This window comes from Phyllobates terribilis, unplaced genomic scaffold, assembly GCF_046119375.1.
Source record: "Phyllobates terribilis strain yellow unplaced genomic scaffold, ASM4611937v1 Scaffold_3__8_contigs__length_932513732, whole genome shotgun sequence".
Classification (NCBI taxonomy): Eukaryota; Metazoa; Chordata; class Amphibia; order Anura; family Dendrobatidae; genus Phyllobates; species Phyllobates terribilis.
In genome coordinates, this window is record NW_027362763.1 from 120,525,054 (window position 1) to 120,550,066 (window position 25,013).

Below are 25,013 nucleotides of genomic sequence, written 5' to 3' on the forward strand. Positions count from 1 at the left end.
CACACGGAGAAAAATAAATTGATTTATTTTTAAGCATTTTTGCAATTATAGGTTTTAGACATATTATTAGCCACATACTTACTTTAGAAAACCTTTGATAAGATGATACAAAGTTTTTTATTTCTGGCCAGTCATTGTCCTCTCTTGTGTCCGCCTCATCTGAATTCATGTGTCTGCTACAACGAGCTACAAAGTACAAGTGTTATCAGAGATAATTAGTATAAGACCCGGTCAGACAGTCACCCTGTTATCACTAATAATAATGAGAACTTATTTTCACATAAAATGAAAGACAAGACACACAGCAGTTTTCTGCAGATGACGTCTCATTTTACTTACTGATAAAGTAGCGGGTGTCCTCATCTGACTTTAGCTCAGGAATGAACAGGGGCTTCTGACTTAGAAGGTTGTCAAAGTCTAAGTGATGCAGAAATGGATGCATTTTGATCTCATTTGCTCCTCCTGGAAAAGGAAGACAAGAGAGAAAGTGATACAGTCATTTTTAGAGAAACTGCCCCATATCGGTACTGTTTATGTTAACCTGAACTGAAGATGTAACAGCAGACTTGAAGGAAATGTACTGAAAGTCATAGCATGAAAAATGGGGAACGGATAAGTAGGTAGATTACTGAACCCCATGGACACAACCATTTGTCTGGTCACAGAGGTGTAATAAGTCATAATACTATTATAATATTACCTGTCCCAAGTCTATCTGCTGGATCTTTTCTGAGCAGCTGAGTGATGATGTCCCGAGCATCAGGTGGAGGAGAGTATTTATGATATGTCCAAATTAATTTATCTGTTATATAAAAAGCAAATATTACAGGAAATGAAACGTTTTCATTTATTTTTATAAAAAATGTCCTTAATAAGGCTAGAAATTAAACCAGAAAACCCATGAAACCAAATAACAGTGGTATCACAAGCATTCAGATTATTTTACTTACCCTCAAGGACACTGCGTAAAATATCTCTTTTTAAAGCCCCTTTAAATGGTGTACGTCCAAATAGAAATTTATGTAGGGTGATCCCTACTGACCACCAATCAACGGGCCTTCCATAGCCTTTCCTTTGGATAATTTCTGGGGCCATGTAACTAGGGGTGCCAAAAGTCTGGAAACCAACAGAAGAATGAGATGATGATCAATAAATATAATTGCGGCAAATAACATTAGTGCAAACGTTTTATAGAGAAATTGTCAGAGAAGGATAAATAGATGAAATCTGTAAAGTACAAGATCTTGTAAGTAAGGCCTACCTCTTCATCAAGGAACTCGCTGGTGATGTCCTCAGTTGAAGCTTTGTAGATATCTGAGCTTGGTCTCATGAGGCCGAGTTTTGAAACCCCAAAATCGGTGACCTTAATATGTCCTGTTGATGATATCAGGAGGCTGTGAAAGAAAGAAATGGTGTCAGACCCAATTAATAACCCATAGACTGTATAAAAAATATATATTTTTTCCCCCTTTATTATACTACTGGGGTCACTTACTTGCCAGGCTTCAGGTCTCTGTGCACCACACCATAGCTGTGCAGGTATTCCACAGCAAGAACCGTTTCCGCAATGTACATGCGGGCCAGGGGGACTGGTAAAGGACCCCTGCACTTTATAAGACTGGCACAGTCTCCTCCTATCGGAGAAAGCAAATATGAGAGGTGAGGGTTTGTTTCAATGTAAATTACACATGATGAGGGTGAAAATGAAATAAGTGGAAATATTGGGACAAGATGGCCTATATAGAGATATACTGTGTAATGTAGAGCGTATACTGTATACTACATGTAGCCATCCATGTGGGCACATTATGGTCATATATAGGTGCTAGGATTAAACAGACGTGGGCTGGATATAGATACAATGGATGTGTCCTACCTGGTACATACTCCATGACCATACACAGATGAAGTTTAGTAGGAAAAGAGCAGAACATGGAGGCCACAAAGGGACAATCGGCGAATGCTGAGATGTCCCTCTCCAGAAAGGCCAATTCAAGTCTCTTTGGCTTTTTCAGGTTCTCCTTGTCCATTGTCTTCATAGCACAAATCTGGTTTGTGTCTTTATGGCGCACTAAGTGGACGGCCCTGGAGAGGAAGAAAATCCATGATTTATTACAAATTCTTATTAACAGTCCATCTATAGACCTCATCAAATGATCCCCTGTACTAATGGTAAAAACTAGATGTGAGGCCATCACTATAAATCCATGTCTAGAAATGCATAAAATAATACTCCATAAATGATTATTAATGGAGGGTCCACATCCACGTCACATCCTAACTGACCTGACAGATAGATGTGGACAGTGATGTGGTCTCCTAATTTCTCTATGGGAATATTACATGGGCAGGACACCGAGGCATCATCATAAGGAGCCCTGGGAAATAAATATTATACCAAAGTAAAGCTCACCCAAAGGCTCCACTGCTGATCAGTTTGATCGGTTTATAGTCGCTCTTACAAGGATTTCTCACTGGGTTCAATGATCCGATCAAGGCCTAAAAAGGAATAAGAAATGACATTAAGACAGAAAATGCAGGAGAATAAAAGCTCAAGATGCAGGAACGTCTCCCTTCTATATTATGTCCCCGCTAATTACACTGTAGAGAACGTGATACAAGCCGGACCCTCCACAGACCCCATTATGTTATAAAGGGAAATCCCCCATACACATAAATCAATACTGCAGGGAAGGATAAGGGACATCACACAGAGGGGGCAGGAAGAATAACGCCATTATCACACATAATATGTCTGATCTACATGATGAACAGTGATAACCCATTGTCATATGGGATGTATAATTCACACACGTCATCTGATGATATACAGACGTCCCTCTGATACTTACACTGGCAGATTCCCGGATGATCTCTGGTGTCTCACATATTCCACCATCAGTATTTGCCGGCACAGTTATTCCTAAAATAATGAAGAAACATCATTTATTAAATGTCAGCACTTAATAACCAAAAGAAAAGGAAGCAAAAAAGCCAAATATCAAAAAACATAACAAATTTTATTGATTAATTAGAACAATTCATGATAAAAAAAATACTAAGAGAATATAAGACTCAGAGAACGCTCCCTCTTTCAAACCAAGAACTGATCAAAATCACTTCAAAACATATTCATAATGGTATTTATACAAGTTTGTGTCTGTTTAGAATGTAGAAGATATAGGAACAATCTGTAGTCCTCAAAATAAATAAGACAAATAAATAAGAGAAACCTGCACAGTCTGGGAGGGTGGGGAGCAAGACCCCGACATGCTTTTCGCGTAGGCTTCTTCCAAGGGGTATTGAAGAAGTTTTGCGTAGGCTTCTTCCAGGGGGTGTGGAAGAAGCCTACATGAAACGCGCATCAGGGGCTCACTCCCCACCCTCCCAGACCATGCAGGTTTCTCCTATTTATTTGCTTGTTTATTTATACAGAGAATGAAGAATAAATCCACATATTCTTTGCCGTTCTCAATAATGTAATATTTGAATGTAAAATATTAGATGATCGTTTTACCTTCTATCAGATCGGAGTTTGGCCCTGGCTGACTATTATCAGGGTCAGCAACATTTAGGCTTTGCCCCTCTGCGGAGTCGCCTTTTGATGTTTCCTGATGGATATAAGATATACAATTAATATAACATTTCTCAAACACTAAATTACCATATATATAAAGCAGGAAGGATTAAACCTGGATTTACTTGATAAGTTCAGTATTGGACGGACAATTCACGGCCGCTCTATCAAGTAAATTTACATTAATATTTAAGGGACTTGTATCTACAACTGTTCTCTAATAACTTCTATCAGAACTGCAGCATTTACAAGGAGGAAGATTGTGATGATCGAGTGAGACAGAGGTAGAAATACAAGCTCCGCACCGCTGAGTACAGACTGTCACCACAGAGGATGGAGCCGCAGAGACAGGCTGCCATAAAATATCCTGTGTCTGCCTGGAGCGGAGAGAGGAAGGCCTCTACCATCATAAATCTGACCTTCTGCTATATGACTGGTAATCTGGAGAAGATCAGACAACAAGGACATGAGATGTAGAAGATGATGGATCCTTACCAGGCGCTCCAGTGAGTAGGCCGGATACTCCAGTACAAGCAGGACATTTTGGGCCAGTTGTTTAAAAAAGGCCAATTCTCCACTTTGGGATTTTTCTTCAGCCTATAAAGATGAAAATAAACAAGAAATGAAAATAATCAATAAAATTCATGAACATATATGATATTGCCACGTTTGTTAAAGTCTGATCTGTTAAGATAGGTGTTTGGTATCAATAAAAATCAGAGTTCACTTCGCAAAAAAAGGCTTTACTTAGTCCTATCAGCAGAAAAATTACAATGTTATGGGTCTCTGAATATAGTGACACAAAGAACCATTTCATCTCAATTGAAATTTTTTTCACCTTGTTTCAGTACAATGTATGGTAAATAGGATGGAGCTATTGAAAGCTGCAACTCATCCCAAAAAAAACAAGCCCTCACATGTCTATGCCAATGGAGAAATAACAAAGTTATGGCTCTTGAAAGAAAGTGAGGAAAAAATGAGAGCGAAAAAATTAAAAATTCTGTGGTCCATAAAGGGTTAACCAATCCTATTCCCTCCTCCTCCCGCATCCAGGACCTTCCCACCCCTAATTCAACTAACCCTTTAGATCCCACCCTCTCCTTTGTCATGTAGCCTGATTGCCCTGTTTTGACTCCAGGCTATTCTTATCTGGGTATTTGGCACAGGTTAAACTTAAACTTGTATTCCATTATTATTTTCCATTATTATTATATATAATTTGTGCAGATTGTCTGCTACTTACCTGGTGTACTAATGTCCAGATGTTCTGCTGTAAATGCTCAAGATATTCTGAGCTTATACAACCTTGGTGGTATTTGGTCAGGCAATCTCTCACAAGCTCCATAACCAGCCGGTAAGTGAAGCTGAGGACGCCATCGGGTAGTGGTAGCACAAAGTCAGGGTCATAGGTGGTAAGAATCCCCTGGAGTAGTGCTAACACCTGAAGTCTGTCTGGAGGAATTCCAGACATTTCAAGTAATCCAAGCGCGGTTAGTATTTGACTAGCTATATGGCTTATCACACCAACAGCAATGACACCGGAATGTCAAAGTGACAACAGGAGTGTAAACACTTGTAGAAGTAGTGATGGTTAATTGTGATGTCATAATGGAATCTTGTGTTCTAATCTTAAAGGGGCATCTTACCTTATAAGGAAGTTGCCTTTCAACCCTTAAGTAGGGAACAATATAGGCTCAGCATCAGTACCAGATGCAGGTAAGGAGGAAAGCGCTATGGGTGCTTTACTCTTCTGATCAGTTAGAGTATTTTTATGTAAGATAAATTATTTATATCTATTATACACAATAAAAATTTATAGCGTTTTGTATCAATAAGAAATTCCGATTCCAGCGCTAACAGAAATATCTTTCTGTGGGAACAGGGCATGTGGGGCTGGGGCTGCATCCAACCCTGGCATATGAAGCACGCTGGCCCATGTTGCTCTGCCACAACCACTTCCAAAGATGGGGGTCTTTATTACAAATATGACCCTGCCTACCAATGGAGAAAATCAAAATTTACTACTCCCAATAATTCCAGTTTTTGAAGTTGGTCAAATAGGTCTCTTTATAATATTAATAGTAACCTCTTTACCCTCCGTATAATAATAATAGCGCCCATCTGGTTCTCCTCATAATATTAAAGGGAATCTGACAGTCGGATCAAACATCCTAAACCTTCTATATGGGCATGAAGGTTGAAGAAACCGATACCTTGATATCTGCGATCTGATGTTTTATTCCACAGAAATCCACATTTTGCTTAATATGGTAATGAGCTATTAAGATCTATGGGCCGGACATAGATTTCCCTGAGAATCTGCATCCAGAGCTTATTTTCTTCAAATTATTTTTATCAATTTTTAAGAGAAGGGTTACAATACACACATAAGGAAATATACATAGAAATAGTATATGTAACAAGGAAAATTGGATGAAAAGGGAAGGGATTCATAGCTTATTTTCGATGAAACGTGGTGTTACCAGTATGAGACCTGTAGATCAGGAGAGTAGACTGTCAGTCATTACATGTCTCATACTGGAAATGACTCCTTTTATTTAAATTAAGGCAGATTCTCAGGAAGATCTATGTCTGGTCCATAGATCTTATCAGCTCATTTACATATTAAGAAAAATGTGGCTTTCTCTGGAATAAGACACTGAATCGCAGATATCAAGGCTCTGTTTTAAAGCTTCTCGTTAACCCCCTCCCACCAATGTATCTAGTGGTAGACCCCATATTAATATAAGCCCCCTACATACCTTGAGCTGCCCCTCTCCAGCAGTCTTCTCTGGAGCTGATCCCAGCAGGTATGGCTGACAAGAGGCTGCAGCTGGAGGCCTTGTGCTTCAAGCAGCATTGTGGGGAGGAAGGATAGCTGTCCTGACTTCTGGCAAGGCTCAGCTAGTCTCCTTCACGGCTGGACTGGGCATCCGGCACTTTTGGCAAACTCGGATTGGCCGGTCTGGCAGTGGGTCACATTGATCCGCAACACTATTAACAACTGTGGTGAAGCAGAGAGCCATCAATTTCCTGCTCCGCAACTTAACTCAGGCAAGCCACAGATTGCTTCCAGCCCCGGGCAGAGACAGCAAAAGACCAGTGCCACGCAGAGGACATCACTTCTGCGCCTGTCAAGAGACTGTGGTGAGGAGGAGCACATCACTACTCGGCATGGGAGTGTCGTGAGGAAAACATTAGTTTATTCTTATATTTTGCCAGTCACTGCAGGGTACGAATATTATTACAAGGAGGCCCAAGTGGGAACTCTTATTATTATTAGGAGACCTAGGGGGGCACTAATATCATAGGAAGACCAAGGGGGTGCTAATGTTAGTACATGGAGTCCTTTGGGGGCTGTATAAGGAGACACAGGGAGTACTTTTATTATCACTAAGGGGAAACCTAGAGGGTATTTATTATTATTATAAGGAAAGTGGGCATAATTATTATAAGGACGCTCTTGGGGATTTTATTATTATAAATGAGACCAAGGGGCATTATTGTAAATATAAGAAGGTTCAGTTGGGCACTATTATTATTTCGATATTATAATAATTATAATATTATAATTGAGAGATCCAGATGGGCACTTATTTTTAATATAAGCAAATTATTACTATAAGGAGACAAAGTGGATGCAATTATTATGAGGAGGTCCAAGGGTTTATTCTTATTAGGAGGCCCAGGATGGTCTCTATTATTATTTTAAGGAAGGCAGGGGGTATTAATATTATTGCAAAAAATCCTGGGGAGCTATAACTATTATAAGGAAGCCCAGGGGTCAATTATTATTATTTTTACTATTATTATTTTAAGCAGGCCCAGGGGGTCTCTATTATTATTGTTGCAATATTATTATTATAAGAAACCCCGGGTGCACCATTATTATTAGACATAGATGGGGGCATTATTACTCAGTAGTGTCTCAGAGGGGACACTGTTATGGTGTGGTTTACAAAAGCAGGAAGCTTTTCCTGCGTAGGGCACATATGAGCCATTATTACTGTCTAAGGCAGGGGTGGACAATTAATTTTCCCGAGGGACCACATGAGAGATCATGACTGTTGTGGAGGGCCGAACCAACAAGTTGGAATTAATTCTGCTTTTACCACTTAATATTGAGCAGAATTAAATATGCTGACATCCCCCTATATATCGTATGAGCCCTCAATCAGCCCCCTGTATACAGTATGAGCCACACACAACCCCTTACATATAGTATGAGCCCCCACATAGCCCCTTTATATACAATATGATCCCCCACATAGCCCCTTATATACAGTATGAGCCCCCACATAGCCTCTCTATATACAGTATAAGCCACACACAACCCCCTATAAACAGTATGCGCTCTCACATAGCCCCTTTATACAGTATGAGCCACCAAATAGCCTCCTATATACAGTATGAGCCCCCACACTGCCCACTATAAACAGTATGCGCTCCCACATAGCCTCTCATATACAGTATGAACCCCCACATAGCCTCCTATAAACAGTATGAGCTCCCACATTGCCTCTCTATATACAATATGAACCCTCACATAGCCTCCTACAGCATATACAGTATGAGCCCAACTTAGCCCCTTATATACAGTATGAGATCCCACATAGCCCCCTATAAACAGTATGAGCCCCCACATAGCCTTTCTATGTACAGTATAAGCCACACATAACCCCCTATAAACAGTATGAGCTCTCACATAGCCACTTTATACAGTATGAGCCACCACATAGCCTCCTATATACAGTATGAGCCCACACATTGCCCCCCTATAAACACTATGAGCCCCCACATAGCCCCCGACGCTCTGCTCCTGTCTCCGGTGCACTGACTCTCCACACAGCAGATGCGATTAATCATCTCATCTGCTAGCTCACATGCCGAATGATGGAAGGAGCTGTGGCTGCTTCTCCCCCAATGTATTCACTGTTATCTGCAACCTGAGGCTGCAGATAGCAATGACAGCGGGTGGCGGGTGAGGGTATGATGTGGCTCTTAGGCCACTTTTTTCAGCCCTTCGACTGTATCGTCCGCGGACCGGACTGGAACAGCCAGAGGGCCGGACTTTGCCCAGCTCTGGTCTAAAGCATAATCCTTTAAAGGGGTTGTCTGGTTCTATAATATTGATGACTTGCCATAAGGAGAGGGCTTTATGATATCTTATCAATATCAGATTGGTTGGGTTCTGACACCCCCCCAACAATCAGTTGTTATCAGCTTTCTTGAATTGGATGTGAAGTGCAGCACTTGGCAGTGGCTGATAACAGTTAATTAGTGGAGGTAATGAGTATAAAATTGTTGTAAAAATGTTGAGACTTTTGGCGCTATTGTAAACAAACTCATGGAATCAATCGGGTCTTCCAATCAGGTCTCCGTTTCTCCTAACGGGTCTGTGATATCTGTTATCTTTATCCTTCACAATCAGTATCTTCTAACCTATGCACCAATTGCTAAGTCCACATCCGAAGCTGATCTTGTGTTCCTGGACATGGTCTCCTGGGCTTAGCTGTAAGCTAAAGAAGGCCTAGCTTCCACAGGTGACTTGTTACAAGTCTGGGTGACCACAAATACTTCACAGCTCATTCCTATTATATGATCACTCCACTTACGTTCCACTCCTCTTTAAACTCACCAGTCCATGGAAGAGAAAGGTTTCTTTTGCTCTAGACGCTCCTCGTGGTGGAACCAGCATTGCCAATATCCAAGCACACTCCTGTGTCTCCTGTATTATATACTGCCATATGAAATCATCTTCCACATACCTCCTGGGTGGAACATTACTGCAAGGTCCCTCCTGACCCGTCTCATCTCCATTATCTGCAAGCATGGTAGGTGCAGGACTCCCCTGTTCCCTCAGGGCCCATGTCACGCTCTCCTTGTCGAACACATATTGTCGTAGCATCTTATGGTGCAGCACTCTTTCTGATGCAATGTCTTCTCCTTCTGGCCAAGCCTCATTCACATGGTTTTCGGAGTGTACTCTCCTTGTCACACAATGAGGTACAACCTCCCACGTGTAGTCCAATTTGCTCCAAGGGTGCTTCGCTCGAACCAACACCCGATTCCCCAGCTGTAACAGTACTTCCTGCGCAAGAGTCACTTCAGGATACCTCTTCTGCTGAAGCCTTTATACAATCAGACGTCTCAGTGTCTGTAACCGATGTTGGTGTTACTGCACCCAAATTGAGGTGTTCATCCTCGTATAATCTTCCTCCGGATCAAGCTGTAGCTCAGTAATCCTACGGCCCTTACGGCCAAACAACAAGGTGTAAGGGGTGTACACTGTCATGGCATAAGCCCAGTTATTGTACACCCACAACAATTCTGATACAAAACTCAGGCTATTTCATCTTCTTGTTGTCATCCAGAGTTCTCAGCATAAATTTCTGTTGAATCATCCACAGGCTCCATTTACCTGTAGGTGGTAGGGCATTGTTCTGGACTTATCAATGTTTTTACAGTTGGTGCAATTCATCCATGACTCTTCCTTGAAAACAGGCTCCTTGGTCAGAGTGAATTCTTTTTGGACATCTGTACACTCAGATGAAGTCAAAAAGGATGGCATGGGATGCTGACTCGGCTGTTTGATCCCCGGTGGGAGTTGTGACTACGAACTTCAGAAAATGATCCATCATCACCAGACAGTATTGACAACCATTGTTGGATGGGCCAATCATGAGTTAGTCCACCATCAACACTTCCAAAGGCTCAGAAGTCCTTATCACCTGTATACGTGCTCTGTGTCCAGGGGGTTTAGACAGCTCACGCTGATGGAATTTTGGAAAACTTCTTCCCCCACTCAATTTAGTTGAGCCCTTGTGGAATCATAGGCAGATTATAATGAGAGCAATCTGGGCTGCCGCACAGGACCCAAGGTTCCAGGGGTCTCATCGCAAGTTTGTCCACATTATAATGTTTTGTGCACCACTGTCAGAGGTGCACATCTCCGAACAGGGAGCTTTCCTAAAGCTCCGCTGCCAGAAATACAAAATGGCACCAGGGCTCCAGGGGAGCTTCCGTCGCTTTTTCTGTGACGTGCTGGTGCGATTAAGTTATTCCGCCATGATGTACGCGTCGCCCACAAAAAGAAGTGGAGCCGCGGGAGATCGTATGGATAGGTAAATATTAAAAACATTTTTTTTTCAATTATTTAAATTAAATGAGGGTGGGAGAGAGGAAAATATAATGAATTAAGGGTGAGGGTGGGAAAGAGCACATTATATTTTAACCCCTTAACAACATTTGACATACTAATATGCGTCTGTGCCCTGGGACTTAAGAGCCAGACCCGTATTAGTACGTCATGGCGATCGCGTGCGCACACAGGCTGTGCGGGCGCGATCGCCGCCGGGTGTCAGCTGATTGTCACAGCTGACAGCCAGTACTATGTGCAGGGAGCGGTCACGCACCGCTCCCAGCACATTAACCCCCGCGATGCTGCGATCGAAGTCGATCACAGCATTGCGGAGGCAAGGCGAGGTGATCGCCGATACTCATCTTTTCTTCCGGCCTCCAGCGCTGAATGCCGTGGCTTCCAGGATGTTGCCATGACGACCCGATGTCGTCATGACAACATCCGGGTCACCAGACAGCAGGAAGATTGTTTGGACATGCGCAGTGCATCTCCAAACAATCTTCTCCCTGTCCAGCGCTGACAGCCTGCATGGCACAGGGATGGTGCTGCATTCCTGTGCCATGCAGGCGATCAGAGAAAAAAAAGTGAAAGTCCCATAGTGGGATAAAGTAAAAAAGTATAAAAACTATGAGAAAGTGAAAAAAAAAAAAAAAAAAAAATTGCAAAAATATAAAAAAAAAATAATAATAATCCACCAAAAATAAAAATATAATTGTAACGGGTCTGGGAGGTGAAACCTCTGAGCAACTATACAAAGGGGCAGTCCTTGTAAGGAAGAGTCTCTGGACAGGCAGGTGGTCACGGCACGTGACAGCGGAGCCTCCAGGTAGGCTAGCAGGCAGGTAGCAGATAAGCGCTCCCAGGTGAGCGGGCAAGAGTCTCTGGACAGGCAGGTGGTCACTGCACGAGACGGCGGAGCCTCCAGGTAGGCTAGCAGACTGGTAGCAGCTGAGCGCTCCCAGGTGAGCGGGCAAGAGTCTCTGGACAGGCAGGTGGTCACAGCACGTGCCGGCGGAGCCTCCAGGTAGGCTAGCAGGCAGGTAGCAGGTGAGCGCTCCCGGGTGAGCGGGCAAGAGTCTCTGGACAGGCAGGTGGTCACGGCACGTGACGGCAGAGCCTCCAGGTAGGCTAGCAGGCAGGTAGCAGGTGAGCGCTCCCAGGTGAGCGGGCAGACTGATCCATAGACAGACTGGCAGGGCTGGTAGGCAGACTGTCGGACCGCAGGAATGAAAGCAGATAGATAAGTATCAGGCAGGTATCAAGCAGGAATCTGGCAGGTGACGGGCAGGTAACTGGCAGGTAACTGGTAACGGGACCTGAGGGCTGAAGCAGAGTTGAAAGGCTTGGCAACAACATTGCTCGGGCACCTCCATTTTGGAGGAGGTGCCTTATATATGGTGAGTGTTATGCACACGCCCGGACTGACTGGCGTGTGCGGGTGTTGTGGTTCCACTGGACCATGGACCGGAGAGTGCCTGGAGGGGCGTGACTAAGTATCTGGCCGATCCGACCAAGGTGGCACGACGGCATACGACGCCAGTGCACCAGGGAGAAACCGGGCAGAGGGACCAGGTGCTACTCCAGGTCAAACTCCGGACATGGGGGTTGACCCACACTAGGATTACTGGAACAGGCAGGTTAGGCTGGCACAGACTGGTGGATGTAAGCAAACACGGCAGGTATGCAGATGGGTGGATACAGGCGAGTATGCAGGCAGGGAGGTACTGGCCGAAAGGATGGGCTGGAGCACAGAGAGGTTAAGACCCAGTACAGACTGGGTCACAGAACCGCAGATGCGGTAGACAACCACAGCAGAGAGGGAACGCCCGAAGCGGTGGGCAAGAACAGAGCAGGACGGGGCTGCAGGAGCAGCGAGCACAAGCAGGGCAGGACAGGACTGCCGGAGCAGCGGGTAGAAGCAGGGCAGGGCGGAAACCGCAGAAGCAGTAAGCAAGATAAGAGCAGAGCAGAAACCGCAGGAGCGGCAAGCAAGGCAAGAGCAGAGTGAAAACCGCAAGAGCGGCAAGCTAAGCAGGAGCAGAGCGGACACTGCAGAGCGGTAAACAAGGCAGGAGCAGAGCAGAAACCGCAAGAGCGGTAAGCTAAGCAGGAGCAGAGCGGACACCGCAGAGCGGTAAACAAGGCAGGAGCAGAGTAGAAACCGCAAGAGCTGCAAGCTAAGCAGGAGCAGAGCGGACACCGCAGAGCGGTAAACAAGGCAGGAGCAGAGCAGAAACCGCAAGAGCGGCAAGCTAAGCAGGAGCAGAGCGGACACCGCAGAGCGGTAAACAAGGCAGGAGCAGAGCAGAAACCGCAAGAGCGGCAAGCTAAACAGGAGCAGAGCGGACACCGCAGAGCGGTAAACAAGGCAGGAGCAGAGCAGAAACCGCAAGAGCGGCAAGCTAAGCAGGAGCAGAGCGGACACCGCAGAGCGGTAAACAAGGCAGGAGCAGAGCAGAAACCGCAAGAGCGGCAAGCTAAGCAGGAGCAGAGCGGACACCGCAGAGCAGTAAACAAGGCAAGGGGATAGGACTCTGTTCACAAAGAACAGACGGAGAAGGAAAGGCAGAACCAGAAGCACGCACAGTACTTACATAGAAGTAGCGAGCGTACACTAAATTCACAACAGAGGTACAGAGACGACGAGAAGGAATTTAGGAGCGGGTTCAGACTCTGCAGAAAGACGCAGAAAACAGACATAGAGGGAAAAGGGAGACAAGGTTAAAGTAGAAACGAGGCACAGACAACAGGGAACAGAGGAACGGGAACAGAGGCAGCAAGGCAGGAACACAAACACGACTCTGTTCAGACGGGAACAGATACCGCAAGGCAGGAACACAAACAGGACTCTGTTCAGACGGGAACAGATACCGCAAGGCAGGGACACAAACAGGACTCTGTTCAGACGGGAACAGATACCGCAAGGCAGAGACACAAACAGGACTCTGTTCAGACGGGAACAGATACCGCAAGGCACAGACAGGCAGATCTAGGAATACGGCCCCTAGAAGGCGAAAGAACAGGCAAGAGGCGTGTTAACAAGAACAGACCACAGTTCAGACACAGAACTGGAAAACAGGCAGGAAAACAGGATAGGACCTGGCATGTCAGAGACAAAAAGCCAACTGACAAGAAACAATGCTCAGGCGCCATCTTGAGGAAGAAGGTGGTATAAATACCCAAAGATGGACAGCAATAGGCTGAAGGTGCAGCAGGGGCGTGTCCGCAGCAGGTACAAGAAACAGGAAGTTCAGCGGGCGTCGCCCTATGCAGCCAAAGTGGAGCAGAGCAGAGCACAAGGAAAGAAGCCAGACCAGGAAGCTGGGCGGGAGATGAAGTTTGCGATCTTGCTCACTATGCATCTAGATAGGTGCCTTGGGGGGTCTAGTTTCAAAAATGGGGCCACTTGTGGGGGAGCTCCAAAGTTTGGGCACACAGGGGCTCTCCAAACGCAACATGGCGTCCGCTAATTATTCAAGCAAATTTTACAATCAAAAAGTCAAATGGCGCTCCTTCCCTTCCGAGCCCTGCCGTGCGCCCAGTGCTTTTTCCACACATATTGGGTATCTGCGTGCCAAGGGGAAATTGCACAACAAATTTTGGGGTCCATTTTTTCTTGTTACCCCTGTGAAAATAAAAAAATTGGGTCTAAAGTAACATTTTTGTGAAAAAAGTTAAATGTTCATTTTTTTCTTCCACATTCCAAAAATTCCTGTGAAGCACCTGAAGGGTTAATAAAGTTCTTGAATGTGGTTTTGAGCACCTTGAGGGGTGCAGTTTTTAGAATGGTGTCACTTTTGGGTATTTTCTTTCATAAAGACCTCTCAAAGTGACTTCAAATGTGATGTGGTCCCTAAAAAAATGGTTTTGTAAATTTTGTTGGAAAAATGAGAAATCGCTGGTCAACTTTTAACCCTTATAGCTCCCTAACAAAAAAAAATTTTGGTTCCAAAATTGTGCTGATGTAAAGTAGACATGTGGTAAATGTTATTTATTAACTCTTTTGTGTGACATATCACTCTGATTTAAGGGCATAAAAATTCTAATTATTTTCTCCAAATTTCCGTTTTTTTCACAAATAAACGCAAGTGATATCGAATAAATTTTACCACAATCATGAAGTACAATATGTCACGAAAAAACAATCTCAGAATCAGGGGGATCCATTGAAGCGTTCCAGAGTAATTACCTCATAAAGTGACAGTGGTCAGAATTGTAAAAATTGGCCTGGTCATTAACGTGTGTTATGATCTGCTACAAGCACTAAGGAAAGACAGGAGATCTGTCCCTACAATAGAACTAAGCTAGATCCCTACGATGTAACGGGGAACCTGATCCTGCGATCAAACCCGCTAAAGTCCTCAGCTAGTCTGAACAAAGACCTGTAGATGTGAGAGAGGGTCCCTACAAGAACTAGGGACTGGGAGAAACATGGACACCTCCTAGCAGAAATTGTAGCAGTTAAAAGACAAACAAACAACATAGAACATAGAGGTCCAAAGACCTAGCTAAACTGACTGAGAAAGGTTACAAAGCACCTGGCTAGCTTAAGAGTAGAAATTACAATGAAGTCCAGCATGGCCAGAAGGGCGGAGCAGGATTAAATAGGCAAAAAAGGTCATGTGATCAGCAAGATAGAAAAAACCTAACAGGAGAGTTCTAACAGTACCCCCTCTTCTAAGAGGATCCTCCGGATCCCCTAGGCCCAGGCATATCAGGAAACCTCTTGTGAAACGTTCTGACAAGTCTGGAAGCAGAAACATCATCCGCCCTCACCCATGAGTTATCTTCGGGACCGAAACCCTTCCACGCGACGAGATACTGCAAACTCCCTCTATACCGTCTAGAATTTAGGATGCGGGAAATTTCATATTCCCCGTCCTCCACCACCGGAGGAACAGTGGCAGTGGCGTCTCTATCTGATACATCAGCTTTTTTCAATAGAGAAACATGAAACACCGGTTTAATCTTCCAGGAGGTGGGAACCTCCAACCTAACAGCAGATTGATTAACTACCTGAAGCACCTTAAAGGGCCCTACAAACTTGGGACCCAATTTTTTATAAGGAATCCTCAACCGCAGATTCTTAGAGGACAACCAAACCATGTCACCAATAGCAAACAAAACCTCTTGAAATTTCCTATCAAAGTACCTCTTAGATTTTTTGTTAGCCTCCTGAAGATTACCACGCACATCCGTCCAAACTCTCTCCAAACACCGGAAAAACTCTCCTCCTATGGCACAGCCGTTACCAATTTGGAGAATGACCCAAAAGACGGATGTCTCCCAGAACAACAAAAAAAAGGCGAACACCCAGCAGAAGAGAATGCATGGTTGTTAAGAGCAAATTCAGCAAGTGGCAGAAACTCAGACCACCCCTCTTGATTGTCTGCCACAAAACAACGCAAGAACTGCTCAACATCCTGATTCTTCCTTTCTGTCTGGCCATTAGACTCAGGATGATATCCAGATGAAAATGACAAATGAACTCCCAAGCTGTCACAAAAGGCACGCCAAAAACGAGCCACGAACTGGGGTCCCCTATCAGAAACAATGTCAGTAAGAACACCATGGAGTCTGACAATTTCCTTGACAAAGGCCTTAGCGAGTGTCTTAGCGCAGGGCAGTTTGATGAAGGGAACCAAGTGACACATCTTGCTAAAACGGTCCACGACCACCCAGATGACCGTGAAACCCTCAGAGGGGGGAAGTCAGTAATAAAGTCCATAGCCAGATGTGTTCAAGGGGCACTAGGAACCTCCAGAGGGCAAAGCAACCCCGCAGCAGGAGCATGCGAAGACTTAGATCTAGCACACACAGTACATTGACACACCCACTTAATGACTTCCTTCTGCCATCCAGGCCACCAAAAACTGCGACCCACAAGTCTCTTGGTCTCAGAAATTCCTGGATGACCTGCCAACCTAGACTCATGACACTCAACAAACAAATCTCTCCTAAAGTTCCTAGGCACAAACAACCTCCCATGGGGAGTGTTAGATGGGGCATTCTCCTGTGCTTTAAGAATCTCATCTTCCAAAAAGGAGTCCAATGCAGCAATCACAACACCCTCCTGTAAAATGCTCTCCTCCTCCTCAGCACCGACCATGGGAGAAAATCTGCGAGACAAAGCATCAGCTTTAACATTCTTGGTACCTGGGATGTAAGTAACGGAAAAATTAAACCGCGAGAAAAAAAGTGCCCACCTAGCCTGACGGGCATTCAAGCGCTTGGCAGCATCAAGATAGATCAGATTTTTATGATCAGTGAAAACCTGAATAGGAAATTCAGCACCTTCCAAGAGATGATGCCAGTGTTCAAATGCGAGTTTAATAGCCAGCAATTCCCGATTACCAATATCGTAATTAAGGTCAGCCTCAGAAAATTTTTTTGAAAAAAAGGCACAGGGATGTACTCCATCCTTGTTTCCTGAGACAACACCGCACCGACCCCCACAGAAGAAGCATCAACCTCAACCAAAAACGGCTTAGTCACATCAGGCTGAATAAGGATGGGGGCAGAGCTGAATCTCTCCTTTAGAAACACAAAAGCTTCAATGGCCTCAGTAGTCCACTGAACCGTATTAGCACCTTTCCTGGTGAGATCGGTCAGTGGTTTAACAATAATAGAAAATTTTTTAATGAATTTTCTGTAATAATTGGCGAAACCCAAAAACCTCTGTATCGATTTCAAACCAATAGGCCTAGGCCATTCCTGCACAGCTTGAACTTTCACCGGGTCCATCTCAAAGCCCTCGCTGGAGATAATGTAGCGCAAAGAACTAATTCTCTGTACAGCGAACTCACATTTCTCTAGCTTAGCAAAAAGCGAATTGTCAATTAATAACTGTAATACCTCACGTACGCTCCGCCAATGAGACTCCAGATCAGGCGAATAAATCAAAATGTCATCCAAATACACAACCACATTTTTGCCGATCAAAGGTCTAAGGATGTCATTAATAAGATTCTGAAAAAATGCTGGAGCATTGGTAAGACCAAAAGGCATAACCAGATTCTCAAAATGACCCACAGGAGTGTTAAAAGCAGTCTTCCATTCATCACCCTCCTTCATGCGCAACAAATTGTATGCCCCCCGGAGATCAATTTTAGAGAACCACTTGGCCCCCACTAACTGGTTAAACAAATCAGGAATCAATGGCAGTGGGTAGGGATTGCGTACAGTAATTTTATTAATCTCGCGAAAGTCCAGACAGGGACGTAAACCGCCGTCCTTTTTTTTAACAAAAAAAAATCCAACAGCCACAGGTGACTTAGAAGGTCTGATATGACCGGCGGCCAAGCTCGTCTGTATGTATTCCTACAAAGCCTTTCTCTCAGGAATAGTAAGATTAAATAAACAACTTTTAGGAAGAGTCGCTCCAGGGACAAATTCAATGGTACAATCATAGTCTCTATGGGGAGGCAAAATTTGCGACTCCTCCTCAGAAAAAACTTTCCAAAAATCCTGAATAGGTACAGGTAATTCCCCTTTATCCACAGCAGCAATGCGCCCGTTACAACACTTGTCATAACACTTAGGGCTCCAGGACTTAATTTCATTGGTAGACCAATCCAGTACAGGATTGTGCAATTTTAACCAGGGTAACCCCAAAACTACTGGAGAAGGCAAATTATTTAATACCACCAAATCCAAATTCTCTTGGTGAATTAATAGTGAGGGGAAATTCATAAACCTTGTGAGTAACACATTTCAAGGGAGAGCCATCGACAGAAACCACGGCAATAGGGGATGACAAAGGTTTGGGTTTTAATTTAAGTTTTTCCAAGAATCCCCCATCAATCACATTCAGAGTAGAACCACAATCCACAAATACCCGAAATTCAATTAATTCTTCCTGAGCTGCAGTAGTAGCAGAAAGAAATACACCCTTAGTGTTTAAACAGGCTATACGGGCGTAACTGACCTTTTTTTTTCTTTGTTCATACGAAGCACACAGTTCTTAAAGAAATGGTCAGATTTACCGCAATAAAAGCACAAACCTTCAGAAAACCTGCAGTTTTTTTTCCTCAGAGCGGGGTGACATTGCCCCAATCTCCATCGGCTCTCCAATGTCAGTACAGACCCTCTGAAGACTCAGAGCTGACATGGCAGAGGATTTACTCTCATTAACCCTTGCACGCAGTCTCCTGTTCACCCGTATAGCTAATTGCATTGCCTCCTGCAAGTTTCCAGGTGTAGGATAAGCAATCAGCAAATCCTTAACCCTTTCACCTAGCCCAGCAAGAAACAAACTTTTCAAAGCTGAATCGTTCCACCCCACCTGAGCAGACCACCGATGGAAGTGAGAACAATAATTTTCCACATTACCTGATCCCTGCCTCAAATGTCTCAATTCAGTCTCAGCTGATGAGACACGATCAGGATCATCATACAACAACCCCAAAGCAGAAAAAAAAACTATCCACTGATCTAAAGCACGGATCACTAGGTTGGAGAGAAAAGGCCCATCCCTGAGGTTCTTTGCGCAAAAGTGACATTATGAACCCTATGCGCTGTGATTCATCACCAGAGGATCTGGGTCTCAAACGAAAATACAACAAACAAGCATTTTTAAAGGAAAAAAAATCTTGTTGTTCACCAAAAAATAAATCAGGCAAACGTACCTTTGGCTCCACAAAATGCGCTCCAGAACAGCTACTCACGTGTTGCTGGAGCTCGGCCACCTCCAGAGAGAGTCCCTGCAGGCGTTGAGCCAAATCCTGAACCGACACCATGATGGAAACTGGAGATCTTTCCTTAGAGATATTTTTGGGCTGGACTTACTGTTATGATCTGCTACAAGCACTAAGGAAAGACAGAAGATCTGTCCCTACAATAGAACTAAGTTAGATCCCTACGATGTAACGGGGAACCTGATCCTGCGATCAGACCCACTAAAGTCCTCAGCTAGTCTGAACGAAGACCTATAGATGTGAGGGAGGGATCCCTACAAGAACTAGGGACTGGGAGAAAGATGGACACCTCCTAGCAGAAATTGTAGCAGTAAAAAGACAAACAAACAACAAAGAACATAGAGGTCCAAAGACCTAGCTAAACTGACTGAGAAAGGTTACAAAGCACCTGGCTAGCTTAAGAGTAGAAATTACAATGAAGTCCAGCATGGCCAGAAGGGCGGAGCAGGATTAAATAGGCAAAAAAGGTCATGTGATCAGCAAGATAGAAAAAACCTAACAGGAGAGTTCTAACAACGTGCAAACCACCCTCGGGGGTTAAGAGGTTAATGAATTGAAGGTGGGGGTGAGAGAGAAGACATTACATAATGAATTGGTGAAGGGGGCATGTAATTATAATGAATTGGGGGAGCTGGAAGAGCACAGTGGGGGGCATTGAGGATGCATGAGAGTGACTGGTAATGAATTTGGGGATAGAGTACAGTGGGTAATTCATTTATATATTTATTGGGCAAGGGAAAAGTGTCAAATTATAGTTAATGGGGGGCATGGTGGTGAAATATCAATTTACATTTGGAATGGTTAGTTTCATAATAGCTAATTATTTATTAATGGTAGGTGCATATCTATATACAGTGGCACAGTGTGGGGGGATTTATAATTCAGGAAACACAGTTGTACATATATATTACCTTTTTTATTTTCAGGGGTGCGGTAATCAGCAGGGCAAATTCTGCAGTTACTGTGTCCATGCGTTAGGACATAGACATGAAGGTTTGACAAGATGAAGAAGGAAAAGGCAATAATCAGATGAGATGTCAGCGGATGCAAATATTTATTCTGTATATGGGTACTGTTTAAACAGACCAACCGGCGGTCACTACCGCAGCCTCAGCCCCCTCCGTGAAACGAAAAGTCTTTAGTGGCCTACGTTTCAGAGCCTGGGCTAGCCCCTGCCGGTCATGTGTCGGTTTTCAATTCTGACGGCTGCTCAGTGGATTTTTGTCACTGTGCACTGTTCTTCACATCACCTGCGGGAGCAGCATTGGTCTCTGCTTGCTCGTTCTTTACTTACACTGTGCAATGACAGTGCGCTCTGTTGCCAGTTGTTCAATTCTGATCAGAGCTGGTGAGAGAGCGCATTGTCACTGTGCACTGAGAAGAACAGTGTACAGTGACAGGAATGAATTGAGCACCCGTCGGAATTAAAAACTGACACATGCTCAGTAGAGTAGGGACTAAGAGAGCCCCTGAAATGGAGGTCATTAATGACACTTTGTTTCAGTGATGGGGCAGCAGTGACCGCTGTCTCTGCCCCTTGATGACGCTTTATTTGAGTATCCCAGCATGCACTGGGGATTCTCAAACGAAGCGTTATCAAAGACGAAGTAGGTAAAACAAAAAAAAAAATAAAGCAGTTAGCTAGTGTAGTTAGAGAAGGATAGGAAATTTGCAATTAAAGTATGCTAGAAAAAAGATTAGATTACGACATTATATAGATAGAGTTTAGGACAAAAAGAAAGTTTAGTTTCGGACCTCCCCTTTAAATGATGCGCCCTGAGCGATCCGTCCCATATTACCACCACAAGAGGGAGCTCACTGCATGCAGTTACAAAGTTCCAGTGGTGTTTATAATACTTATGCAGTGACCTCTCTCTAGTGGAAGATGCATGGAACTCCAATTTTATTTTATCATTATCAAGTTGCAAACAAATTCTCACTTATAAAGATATACTATGACATTAATCAGCACAAAAATGTAGAATTAAAACTTTTGCTATGTAGCCATATGATTTCTAAGTACACCCCTGACTCTGAAGGTCACATTTGTGACCTATTTAAGATTAACGCAGAGCTCCTTAAGTTGTGACTCGAACCTCTCTCTCATGTCCTTTATGACTGTGCTCGCTCTGTACTTTTACTGCACAGAAATAACTTATGTCAGCAGTTTGTATATCGTATAATGTCAGCTGATGTAAAATATGGAACTACATGACCTCAGTGATGTAAGCCTCACACCCCCAGGAACAAACATTCAGCAGATGCAATACACGTAGAATAGGAGATCGCGGCCGGTGACAGCTTCTCCCATCCATTGCAAAATGAACAGCACACAGATGACACAGACTGGCCCACAAACTTGTATGAGCGATTCTGATCCATAACTTGGATCAAAAATGGACATCTCCGTTTTTTGGGCTTTTTGCGGACACACGATACGTGTTCTATCTGTGAAAAACATGTATAGATCTAATTCGCGAAAAATGAGATAGATGGGGTCTAAGTGGTTAAATCTAAGAAGGGCTGCACCCTATGTAAGACATATCCGTGAACTGTTTTATATTATGCTGATCCAGTAGCATAACTGGGCAGCCGGACTTATGTTACAGCATGTTCTGTTCTGTTCATGTTTCCCAGTTGCCCTTTAAAAAGAGCTATGTAGGCACCGACTGAGAACTGCCCTGTATGATCTAAGTGTTACAGTATTAAACAAAATTATTCACCCCCACACCCTCCTTTGCAAACTAATTTTATTAGCAAAGGTTACAAACTTTCTGCTGTTTGCAATAAGCCATTCAAGAAAATTTTAAATAGCTCAATAAATCAAATATAACAAGTAGTATCTCTAAAATCGGCACAAAATACTACTATTTAGTACTTAGTACTTAGCCCCTCTGGCTGTTTTGACCTGCTGCAAATGAGATGCATAGCCAGAATCCGACTTCTGGAGCGTTCCTGAGGAATCTTAGCCGATTCATCATGGGCAATGGCCTCCAGGTCAGTAATATTCCTTGTGTGCTGCAGTTGCCTTCAATCCCACCAAAGATTTTATATGGGGTTAAAGTCAGGCGACTGTTACTGCCACTCCAGAATCTTCCAGGATTTCTGAAACCAAGCCTTTGCGGGCTGTGAGATATGCTGGGATCATTGTCCTATTGTAAAGTCCTATGACACCCAAGCTTCAGCTTCCTGACTGAAGGCATGATGTTTTCTCCTAGGATTTACTGTTACTTGATTGAATCCATGTTGCCTTCCACATTCTGCAGGTTTCCAATGCCAGCAAAGCAGCCACAGATGAACACCAAGCCTCTGCTTTGATTTATTGAGGGCAGGGCATCACCAAGCCTCTGCCATGCTTCACTGTAAGCATCACCGAGCCACCACCATGCTTCATTGTATACATCACTGAATCTCCGCCATCCTTCATAGTAGGTGTTGTAAGATGCCTGAGCAAGGTAGTCATGGGCAAGCTGCTGTTTCTGCTCGCCCAGGCTCCCTAAAGACAAATAGTGTCCCTGTCCCGGTGTGCTGCTGTGTGTGGGGTGCATCACACTTACTTCTGGCCTGCAGGCCTCCACTGGCTCCAGGATTCCTCTTTTGAAACCTTTGCAGCAATCAATCCAGGGGACATGGAATTCGTAAAAACAATCAAACTTTTACTTGGCAACTGGCAGTCTTTACAAACAGGCATAAAAGATAAGGCCCAAAGTATTATGGTCTTTCTCGCAGGTACCTAACACAACTTCAGCCCTGGTTCTCGGTATGGGTAGAGTATCCCTCTTGCTAACTTCCCTAGCAATAGGAACTCTTCACCACTAGCAATGCACCCGGATCCCAGCACCCTCCGCCTCTGAGACTTTGAGTCCATCTTGCCCTGCAGCTTCGCAGCCTGAGTGTGCCCAAAGGCCCGACATTCATCTCGAGGTTCCCAGACCGACAGAAGGACTCGCAAGAAAGGGTTCTTTGGCAATCTACTGCCCCGAGTATTTAGGCTCATGTTGTCCCTAGCAGCCTAAAGTCTGTAACTAATGCTGTCACCTCTCACTACTTCTCTCAACTGAACTGACACTTCCTGAACTTGACACTGAATCTCTGTTCCCCCTCCACTATCTGGGACAGCCATTACAGTTAACCCTGTCTAGGCTAAACTGCAGCTCCAGAGGGTTCTACCTTCAAAAACATGCATTCATATAAAACACATTTGTAACATACCTGGCGGCGTCCTTGCATGGTGGTCCATCTCCCACTGTGCAAGAGGGCGCACTTGATCTCCTGTCCAGAATGTCTCTCTGGCTTCCCTCCATGCTGTCTGTTTGTGTCTGTTTCTGCTGCTTAAGGGCGGCGCCCGATCACTTCCTGCCTTTTGTACCTGCTGTGGGTCACACCCCTTGTGCGTCCTCAGCCTATTGCTGTCTGTCACTTGGTATATAGCTCAGCAGCTCCCTTCTATCCCTGCCTGAGCATAGTGTTTCCTTCAGTGTGTGCTTGCACTCTGAAGGTGCCAGGTCCCGTCTCTTGTCTCCTGCTTTTTGTATCAGTTCCCGTGTCTGAACTGAGTCCTGTATTTCTCCTGCTTTTCGGTATCAGCTCCCGTGTCTGAACTGAGTCCTTTCTTGTTCTCTTGTCTGTCCTGTCTGAACACGCTCCTAGCCTGTTCCTCTCGCCTTCTAGTGGCCGATTTCCTAGACCCGCTCCTGTGTCTGGTCTGTCCTGTCTGAACACGCTCCTTGCCTGTTCGTTCCGCCTTCTAGTGGCCGATTTCCTAGACCCGCTCCTGTGTCTGGTCTGTCCTGTCTGAACACGCTCCTTGCCTGTTCGTTCCGCCTCTCTGGGGGCCGTATTCCCAGACCCGCTCCTGTATCCCTCTGCAGTGTCGGTCTCCTCCGTACACTCAGTTCCAGTCTGAACTCTCTCCTGTCCTTTACCTGTTTTGCCTCTATGTCCGTTCCCTTCCTTTTTCTGCAGAGTCTGAACTCGTACCTAACTCCTGCTTGTTGGCTCTGCAAGTACTGTGTGAGTATCTGGCTCTGTCTTTCCCTTCCTGTCTGTTCCGTGTGAACAGAGCCCTGTCCTCCCTGCTCAGCCTTGTCTGCACTCTAGCTGTGCTTGCCTGTAACCCTCTGCCTGTATTGTTCCTGAGTCCCGGTGTGTACTGGGTCCTATCCCGCCTGTGTTCCTACCTGCTAGTGCCTCCCTGTCTGCACACTAGCTGTGCTTGCCTTTACCCCCCTGCCTGCATACCCGCCTGCCTGCATACCAGTCGTGCCTGCCTATACCCACCAGTCTGTGTGCCAGCCTACCAGCCTGTTCCTGTATTCCCCTGTGTGGGTCAACAGCCGTGTCCGGGGTCTGTCCTGGAGTAGCACCTGGTCCCTCTGCTCGGTTCCTCCTTGGTGCACTGGCGTCGTATGCCGTCGTGCGACCCTGGTCGGATCGGGTGAATACTTAGTCACGCCCCTCCAGGCATTCACTCTCCGGCACGGTCCAGTGGAATCACTACCAATCACACGCACACGCCGCTTAGCCCGGGCGTGTGCATAACAGCATGCTCAGGCCATGGTTCCCGTTGAGCCCCACGGCCTTCGCTCTTTGAGAAGTT

General features: G+C 44.8%; 1 protein-coding gene across 1 annotated transcript; it reads right to left on the reverse strand.

The window, feature by feature from the left end:
* Positions 1 to 531: 531 nt before the first annotated feature.
* Positions 532 to 20,385, reverse strand: LOC141258489 (microtubule-associated serine/threonine-protein kinase 3-like). Its single transcript, XM_073673481.1, has 6 exons — positions 20,326 to 20,385; positions 3,518 to 3,611; positions 2,853 to 2,923; positions 2,414 to 2,499; positions 1,944 to 2,085; positions 532 to 546 (listed from the first exon to the last, which is right to left on the reverse strand). The coding sequence occupies exons 1-6, from the start codon at positions 20,383 to 20,385 to the stop codon at positions 532 to 534; spliced, it is 468 nt and encodes a 155-aa protein (XP_073529582.1).
* Between the last annotated feature and the right edge of the window lie 4,628 nt (positions 20,386 to 25,013).